Raw genomic sequence first — 9,971 nt, 5'->3', positions numbered from 1 at the left:
AACGCTAGCACTCTCAGTTCTGTTTCTATTCTACTTATTTTCTTTTATTTATTAAAAAACATGCCCATTTAACACTAGCATACTATTCTATTTCTATTACATCTACTTGTTTCCCTTTTGAATAAAAATAAAAAAAAAAAAAAAAAAAAGTATACTTAAATCAAACAAGGAAAATCATGTCTTTTTCCAGGTGCTGAATGGTGTGTTTTTATTATCTGTGTGTGTGTAGGTCTCTCGAGGAGCTCCAGGGTATTCACTAGAGCAGGCCCATCACCTCCCCATCGAGATGGACTCACTGATTGGTGGGTTTGACATCTTTTGTCATAAAAAAAAAAAAAAAAAAAAAAAAATATATATATATATATATATATATATATATATATATATATATATATATATATATATATATATATATATATGGTTTAGCTTTAGTAAAGAAGATAAATGCTGATCTTGCATATTTTATCAATTTGAACATCTCCAAACCTGTAGTGCAATAAATTTTTTTTTTTTTTTTTTTTTTTTTGGTAAATCGATTAATTTTAGAATTCTGTAAACATGTCTCTTCCAGCTAACAACTCGGGCACAAACAAAAGACAAATCACTGACCTGGTTGACCAGAGCATTCAGATCAACACTCAGTGTTTTGTGGTGACGGCTGATAACCGCTACATCCTGGTGTGTGGTTTCTGGGACAAGAGTTTCCGTGTTTACTCTTCAGACACAGGTAAATCAGTATCCTGAAGGCAGTCCATACGACTCGTACTGTATGTTATAACCACAGGTCAGGTCAGGATCAGTCCATATTTTGATTTTGGTAGTCCAAAATAACAGGCTGACATGCATGCAAGGTCAAAAAACACTTGCATTTACCTATAATATGTGTTGATTTTTACCTTATTGATTCATTCTTCCTAACCCCTTCGGTGATTGGTTGATTTAAGTTAAAGTAGTATTTGTGAACTTTTAGTGCTCCAAAGTGACAAAGAATAAATTTGCATATCATTCATAACAAGTGGACGGGCAATATGCTAGGGACTCATTTCAATTATTCTTTTGTGAGATGAAACCTTCATTTACGATGCACTTTCAGCTTTAAAGCTTTGCACAATGTTTTCTGCCTAAAAGGTAATTTTCAAAAATCCGTAATAGTTGCTCTCATGAAACATCTAAAGACTGTTATGGTTCACTTTTGGGATGCATTTTATCTCATGTCGTTCTTTTTGTCATCTTGGATATGTGACGTCTGACCAACATATGCGTGCTTAGAATTACGAGAGACAAAAGGTAAATGCTGTGTGTTTGTTTGCAGGCAAGCTGACTCAGATAGTGTTCGGTCACTGGGATGTGGTCACATGTCTGGCACGCTCAGAGTCTTACATCGGGGGTGACTGCTACATTGTGTCAGGATCACGAGATGCCACTCTGTTGCTCTGGTACTGGAGTGGGCGGCACCATATCATAGGAGACAACCCTAACAACAGTGAGTAGCAACTAAAACTGAAGCAATATATGAGTTTGTTTCTTCATCAGAACAGATTTGATTTATTATATCACTTGCTCACCTTTGAATCCTCTGCAGTGAATGGGTGCCGTCAGAATAAGATTCAAAAAAGCTGGTAAAAACAAAACAATAACCGCCAACATCTTGTGAAACAAAAATCTTCTTGTTTTTACTAAACAAATCCATCTTTAAGATGTTTTTTGTTGATTCTGGCTAAAATATATGTCATTATTATTATTAATAGGTGAACCATTTTTTTTTTTAGCACAATTACCTTAATATTAAGCATACTACGTTATACAATCATGCGCGAACAGACATTAATATTAGATGTTACATTAATAATGGAGGAGATTATAAAAGCTCACACACTAGCCAACATAATATTATTTTTTCATTTTTATATTAATCACTGTACTGAAGCTATAATTGCATAACAAATGAAGGCATTACAACTCCTAATTGTTCCAGGATCCCTCGCTACTGAATCCAGAAAGCTGTTTTTGTAACACGAGCTGCAAACACGTTAATAAGAAAACAAGTCTGCGCGCCCGTGCTTGCTTCTGTGCGTGTTTTGCAAAGATATCTGTGCGTTTGCATCGCTGATGTGTATTAGATGTATTGTCCTTGTTTCTACATGTCACGAGCTGCGGTTTAGGTGAGCGTGTTCTCTAATTAACTTCGGTGATGCTCAGACAGTTAATTAAGGTTTTCGGCTCGACTGCCTCCAATTAGCGAGGTACAGCCCCGCTCCTGTTTTCAAAGCACAGGAAACAAAACTCCCATGATATTCACACACAACTGCTCACTTTGTGCCCTTACAAAGGAGACTAATGGTCTGTATGCTTGAAACTGGAGGGAATTACGAACAAAGAACCGTTCGTATATAATGAGGAATAAACCTAACATTGTTAACTTTATAAAACTCATGCTACACCAATCTAGTACCAATCTGGAGTCATTACTTCATGCAATGCGGTAATGTAATTATTTCAGTGACATTTAGCTACTTTTTGTAATTTTTTGAGTAATACTAATTAACACGTTATGTAAGTATTTATTGGAACAGCTTAATAATAATAATAATAATATTTTTTGTAGTAGGAGAAGTAGTGGTGTTATTGTGTTGACATCAAATGAATGTTGAATCTGTGAAATGAACAGTGGCCTCTAGTGGTGTATTTCAGAATTATGAATTATTTTTAAGAGCACAAAAAATTCAGTACATTATTTTATACATATATACTTTGTGTGTGTGTGTAAATATATATATATATATATATATATATATATATATATATATATATATATATATATATATATATATATTAATAATGAGTTAATAATAACATGAGTTTATAATAATGTTTTTTCAGCACATACACTTACTGTAGTTCATGCTAATGTTAAAAAATGTAAAAAAAATTGTCACTATTTTTATTGGGTGTTTTTTAAATGGTTTTTATTTGTTTATTTTTCAACATAGAAACTGCATTGTAAAGCATTTTTTCTTTTCTTTATTCGGATCTTTTGATGTTTTTTTCATAAGTATGGAGTGTATGTAAATCTTTTCCAGAAAAGGCTTTGACCCGAGGCAACATTTTCACAGTTACAAGCTGAAGTGGAATGCGCTCATTTAATGCAAAACATTTTTTTTTTTTTTCCCCTCATTATACATTCCAGAATTACACCCAAACTTCTTTGAGGTTGTTAAGACCATATCAGCGCAGCGGTAAAGAAAAACAAACCCTCATCAGCGTGTGTTTTTGTGTTAATGATAAGTTCAGCTGTGCTTCATCAGGCTTCCCCGCGCTGCACTTTTTTTTCATCCGTCTCTGAATGGAGAGCGTCGGGACGGGAACATCCATGAATATTCAGCAGATATCCCGGCACCGACCCCCGAGGCGCTCCGACATGGTGTAGAAATTGATTTCACAGTTGCCCGAGAAAGCCGGAGTGTGTCTTAAATGTGCAATGATTAAAATCCCGTCCGGCTCAATCAAGGCCCCGGTGCTTCACGACCCCAGCAGCCGTTCTCCAATTTACACCTCTTAATTGTGTCGCCGTACCGCTGGGGTTCAGCACCAGGGTTTAGAATTCAATCTTTTGTGATGAAGGTGATCTGGGATCTCCCGGGGGATCTGGTTCTGACACAAGTCCCCACCCAGATCCCTGACAGCTGGGCTTAGCGCTGTCAGACGGGCCCCTGCGGAGAGCTCGTATTGATCAAGGCCTGAGTAATCTTTGATCGCTCGCCAACTTTAAAAAAAACATCGGGATTTGTAGCGGTCATTCTATCGATCCCTGGCTTTCTTTAACGGTGCTGCGCATGCAAAGTAATGGCACGCGTCTCAATTATGTGGATGTTAATGAACTTAGTGTTAATTAAAAATGAAAAAGATCTCAGGTAACGGGATGAACCTTCTCCATGTACTATATTGTTAGCTTTGCTTTAGAAATCCCTCTGCCTGTATATGTGCATAGTCTGGATTTTAGCGTTAGAGAACAACTTTATGGTGATTTAAGACGTTTTAAAAAATTGAGTGTGATTTAGAATCTAATGCTGTAGACTTTTCTTTCAAGAAAGTCTGTAGTGGTCACTCATAACCAGGCTTCATAAATGACACTAAAGCACCATAAAAGTAGTCCATATGAAGTTATATTATAAATTTGTATTCAGAACAGACAGATTTAAACCTTATTCACCGAATAAACTCAACAAAACCACTTAGTTTACTAAACCTGAATGAGTTGGTCACTCATTTAACTGATTGCTGGACATACGCTGTCCTTCAAATATTTGGGGTCACTAAACATTGTATTTTTTAATTTTTAAGGAATAATAGTTGTATTCAGCAAGAATACATTAATTTGATCAAACTTGACAGTGTAGACATTTCTAATATAAGAAAAAAAAAATTATGAATGCTGTTCATTTTATATTTATCAAAGATTTTCACAAAAATGATCATAAGTTGTATTTGAACAGCATATTGGTTTGATTTCTAAAGGATCATGTGACAATTCATATTTTTCGTCACAAGAATAAAGTACACTTTAAAGTTTTAACTGTGCTTTGGTGAGCACGAGACTTAATAATAATAATAATAATAATAATAATAATAATAATAATAATAATAGTAATAATCTAACCAACCCCAATCTTTTGAAGAGCACTGTAAATCTAGTCCTGGTCATCACTCCATAAATGCTGTTCAAAATTTTAAATAACTTACAATCTGGCATGTGACTACTGTTATATTATTTAATATCTTTCTTTATTATTATTATTATTGTTTTCTGAGGTGCTTTTGCATCCTTTTTGAGTCCTTGTACTCATTGTAACAGCAGAGAGAAACGTAAGCAGCACACTATTTAGGTTCTTCTTTTGTGTTCCACAGAACAGAGTCAAACGTGTTTAGAACATCAGCGCCAGTAAATGACACTATTTTCAATTTTGGATGAACTAATCGTTTAAACCGTTGAAAAACACACACACACACACACACACACACACACACACACACACACGCACACACACACACACACACACACACACACACACATATATAAGCCTTCTCTGAAAGCAATGTTTAATCCATCTGGAAACATAATGTTGATCCCCCCGGCTAATAATTACTGTTTTGCTTCTTCACTGCACAAATCAAGCTAATTACACCACAGGCCCCGTTTTCCTTCCGCTTCAATTGCTTCTTTAACTTACTGCAGTGTGTACAAATATACGAGAGTCTTGAAGCGTGATGCTACAGACCCAGGAGGCCGAGCGGTTTAATGATTCTACCTGTTATTTCTCAAATGAAGTGCTTTGGAAACTGCAGCAGTGGACCTTATAATATGCCAAACGTAGATGTGAAAGGGTTCTCGACGTATTCAGCATAGTTCATATCACATCTCGACTGCTGTGTTCGTTTGGAGGCAGATTTGAAACGAGTTCTTTCGTGGCAGTTCAGCGAGGCGTCCAGCTGGTCCTGAGGTACCACAGGTGTCTTTACATGACCTCGTATCACCTCTTCCCTCCCTCTCATCCATCATGTGACAGCGCGTGGAGTTCCTGCCGCTGATTGTTCGGAGGGGAACGCCTGCTGAAGCAGATGTTCTCCTGACCTGCTTTATTGTGGCTGTATTGTGTTTGTGTGGTGTTATTACGGGATTGCCTTCCAAGCTAAATATTATTAACTGGTTTCGGTGTTGTGCATCGCAAGATTCAGCAAAAGCTAAACAAGTAGCTTTTATAACAGTTTAATAAATCATTAATTTTATCTAAAAAAACAGCTAGTGAGAATGCAGGGGTTTTTTTTTTCCAATTTTTTATTATTATAGTATAGTATTATTTTGTATTTCAAAGACTAATGAGAATGCTTCTATTTTTCCCTATTCATGTTTTTAATTAATTTTGTCTGTTTTTATGAAATTATTTAAAAAAAAAATTCTATCTTTCTATCATCATTTTCTATTTAAAAATCCTAGCAGTCTAAGACCACTAGAGAATTATTTTAATATTGTTTATTTCTCTTAATATTTAAAATCTTTAAAGTAAACATCCCAAAAGCTCATGCCTCTGAATCCTCTATTTTATTTTAACTAATTTAAAATTGGGTTCATTTTGTCATCTATTATTGTTATTATTATCATTCATGAATTTATGTTTGTATTTATTTTAAGTCCTAAAAGTCTAAGACTAATGAGAATGCTTTTATGCTTTCTATTTGTTGCTTATTTTTGGATGAAAGTATTTAATGTTGTTTTAGCTATCATCATCATCATCATCATCATCATCATCCTCCTCATCATTTTATATTTAAAAATTCTAACAGTCTATCACCACTAATGAGAATCTTTTCTTTTGTTTATATTTTTCTATTTATACACATTTTTTCTTCTTTTTTTTTTTTTTGCTTATTCCTAATGTTCACATTCTATGCATTCAAGTCTATGCCTCTGTATTTCCTGTTTGATTTCTTAAAGTAATTTTAAAAAGCTGATGTTTGCTGCTGGGTAACGTGTGTGTGTGTGTGTGTGTGTTGCAGGTGATTACCCAGCTCCCCGTGCGGTTCTGACCGGTCACGACTATGAGGTGGTGTGTGTGTCAGTGTGTGCTGAGCTGGGAATTGTAATCAGCGGAGCAAAAGGTAAGTGATAGAGGAGCATTGTGGGATATGAAGTGAAGAGGCAGAGCATCTCTGATCAGGCAGGTCTGTTTGTCAGAGGGGCCGTGTCTGGTCCACACCATCACTGGGGATCTTCTGAGGGCTCTGGAGGGCCCCGACAGCTGTGTGCTTCCCCGTCTGATCTCGGTGTCCAGCGAGGGTCACTGCATCATCTATTACGACCGCGGTCAGTTCTGCAACTTCAGCATCAACGGCAAGCTGCTAGCCCAGATGGAGATCAACGACTCCACACGTGTATGTTCTCAGCTCTCAGCTTCTAATAATGGCCTATACCTGCCCTATAGTTTGAGTGAAAAGATGAATCTCAGAGTGAATTCTGGTAAATGTTTCACATTTCAAAATAAAATTGTGCACATTATTTAAATGAATAATACACTGGGGTAAAATACATTTGTAGTCTTGTAGGTTGATATAGATTTCAGAATAATAATATCAAAATACTGAAATTATTTGGAAGCATGATTTTATATATATATTATTATATATATATATATACTGTGTATTGTATTGTTTATATATAAACATACACCCACTCATGTATATTTGTACAAATAATTGTATGTTTATATATTACTAAATACATACACACACACATATATACAGATGTATTATGTAAACAAAATGTTTTATTTGGGTGTTAATCATTTGTCATCACTAAAGATATATATAGTATAATATATATATATATATATATATATATATATATATATATATATATATATATATATATATATATATATATATTTTTTTTTTTTTTTTAATTAGCTTACATTATTATATATTAACAACTGCATAGTTTTAAAATAATTTGGAAGCATATACATTTTGTAATAATGTAACATTATTATTATATTTAATACATTTAATAAGTAATAACGATAATTATATTTGATTAATATTACCTTTATTATAATTATTGTTATATTTTGCATTTTTAAAGAATCTGTGATGGTAAGATTTTGTAATTGTATTTAATTAATAATTAATTATGTTTGCCAAGGCTGCATTAATTTAAAAAAACTAGTACAACAGTAGTATTGTAAAATATTATTTCTTATAATCAGTGTTGACTACAAATGTGCTGCTCACTACTTTTGTGGAGGTTTTGATCCTTTTTCAGTATGTTCGCTGAATAGAAAGTTCAAAAGAGCAGCAGTTATTTGAAATACAAATCTTTCCTAACATTACAAATGCCTTTTTTTTTATTTGGTTCGCTTTCTCTTTTAAACGGTAAGTTGAGAAAGCAGTACTCTTGACTTTCCTGAACTGTATTTCCTTTCTCTTTTGTCAGGCCATCGTCCTGAGCAGTGACGGCCAGAATCTAGTGAGCGGAGGAGATAACGGGGTGGTGGAGGTCTGGCAGGCCTGTGACTTCAAACAGCTGTACGTCTACCCCGGCTGCGACGCTGGCATCCGAGCCATGGACCTGTCACACGATCAGAGGTCAGTCACCACTTTGACAAGCTCCACAAACAAATCTTAAACCACCCGGTTTAATCCCGCCTCTGTTTTCCATGTTTCCAGGACTCTGATCACAGGCATGGCGTCCGGCAGCATCGTGGCTTTCAACATCGATTTCAACCGCTGGCACTTCGAGCATCAGAACAGGTACTGAGAGCGACCAGCCAATGACGGCCAGCTGCGGCCTCGGTGGCGGTGACGTGCCATTACAGGAGGTCGTGTAGCAACTGAAGATACGGGATATGATTCGAGAAATGACACAGCGCTAGTTGGAGAAGTGCAGCGTGACCTACTCTGAGATCCAGCTGCTTGAGCAGAAAGACGCAGGAGCTATGGAGAGAGAGAGCACAGATGGAGGCCAGTTTTTCATCGCAAATTATTTGATCTAATCGTCACCCGAGTCAATAGTCTCGTCCAAAACAGCCTTTTTACTCGTAGTCCCGTCATTTCAACCGTAACCGTGACACTTTGCATAGAGAACCAATAACAATATTTTTATGAGGTTTATTTTCTACTAGCTTGCTTTTGGGTTTTTTTCTACAGGCCCTTGGGAAAGGAAAGCTACCCGAACAGTAAATAAAGAGTCCTCCCTCTGATGCTGAGCTCATGTATGTTAATGCTAGACGATTTCTTTTCAATTTATCCGCGAGGCTGCTTTCTGAATTAATTCTGCAAATGAATTCGGTTTGTCCCGCGTTTAGGCATTGGACATCGTCACGCGCTTTTTGATATGATTGCAGAGAGAAAAAAAAAGGAAAAAGAAGCTTTTCGTTTAACGTGACGTCCTGTAATGTTCGTTCAGACGTCCTCCTCGTGAGGATGAATGGTTTGTCTGTTGTGGATGTATTTCGTTTCAGATGTATCTGGACTTTTCGATGTAAGCAGCGTTAAAGACGAGCACTAAATGAGGGTCTGGTGCTGCACCTGGGCAAATATCATCGTATTTCTTGTGCAGTTTTATCATTTCTACATGGTTTTACACGTGTGAAAAGACAACGGTGAGGTTTTTAGATTGGTATTTGCACCTATAACTGTTTTTGTTCTCCGTATTATTATTATTATTTTGAATGTTTTCATATTTGCATACACCAGGCTTTATACATCTTAAAAAAAAAAAAAAAAAAAAATGTTTTTTTGGTTTTCACATGATGCCAGAATATTAATACTAAGGGTATGCATTACATATTATTTGTTATATTTCTTGACTGTCTTAAATTGTCTACTGGCACCTTTCAGAATTGCACTTGTAAACAGAAGATAACATTGTTAAAATCACCGCTGGAAGCAATACATTATGTATGATGTACGTGCATCTTTGATTCTCTTACACGATGTAAATCAAATCTATAACTCAGAGTTTATGAATCAAAAAGCCTAAACTATTTTTTATTGTTTTAGTGCAAATATGTGAAATATTCTGCTGTAAGAAGCATTTGTTTTTGCCAACCCACGTTCAATAAACACGGTGCCATACTTAACTTTATTTACGAGAATAGATTTAGATTTGATAAACTGAGCCATGGTTTGTTTGAAAAGTTACGTTTAACTTGATGTCATATTTACGTTAAAATGCCTCAGACTTCAAATGATTTATTTGACGAGACTCGTTTCCATCAGGAACACTGACGTGTGAAGAGAAGGTGCCTGCTAATTCAGCAGATGTGTTTAAGTTGGTTACTTTTTTAGTTTAAACCGTTCGGTATGTCCTTGTGAATCATTGTGATGAGAGAACTGTAATTGCCTACTTCTTATTTATAATAAAAAAACGATCAAATCAATAAATGAGAATGAACATCTCCTACACATTATTGTTCTCA

At 35.5% G+C, this 9,971-nt stretch overlaps 2 protein-coding genes across 17 annotated transcripts in view; one reads left to right on the top strand and one right to left on the bottom strand.

Annotated features, from left to right (window-relative positions):
- The window catches only part of nbeab (neurobeachin b), a 242,452-nt gene extending 232,510 nt beyond the window's left edge, over window positions 1-9,942 (top strand). For 10 of the 16 annotated variants that reach the window (XM_043258653.1, XM_043258656.1, XM_043258668.1 and 7 more), the window contains 7 exons: window positions 230-302; window positions 572-727; window positions 1,313-1,483; window positions 6,553-6,654; window positions 6,731-6,927; window positions 7,985-8,136; window positions 8,218-9,942. In XM_043258653.1, coding sequence (XP_043114588.1) covers window positions 230-302; window positions 572-727; window positions 1,313-1,483; window positions 6,553-6,654; window positions 6,731-6,927; window positions 7,985-8,136; window positions 8,218-8,308 — 942 coding nt within the window. In that variant the 3' untranslated portion in view covers window positions 8,309-9,942. Of the gene's footprint in view, window positions 1-229; window positions 303-571; window positions 728-1,312; window positions 1,484-6,552; window positions 6,655-6,730; window positions 6,928-7,984; window positions 8,137-8,217 lie in introns of those variants that run through there. The other 6 variants (XM_043258659.1, XM_043258663.1, XM_043258658.1 and 3 more) reach the window with 1 other exon arrangement.
- The window catches only part of dclk1b (doublecortin-like kinase 1b), a 32,221-nt gene continuing 30,593 nt past the window's right edge, over window positions 8,344-9,971 (bottom strand). The window contains exon 17 of the mRNA XM_043258670.1: window positions 8,344-8,484. The gene's annotated coding sequence lies outside the window, so the exon portion shown is untranslated. The remainder of the gene's footprint in view (window positions 8,485-9,971) is intronic.

This window comes from Puntigrus tetrazona, chromosome 15 (genome assembly GCF_018831695.1).
Source record: "Puntigrus tetrazona isolate hp1 chromosome 15, ASM1883169v1, whole genome shotgun sequence".
NCBI classification, from domain to species: Eukaryota; Metazoa; Chordata; class Actinopteri; order Cypriniformes; family Cyprinidae; genus Puntigrus; species Puntigrus tetrazona.
This window is presented reverse-complemented; position numbering and strand designations above follow the sequence as displayed.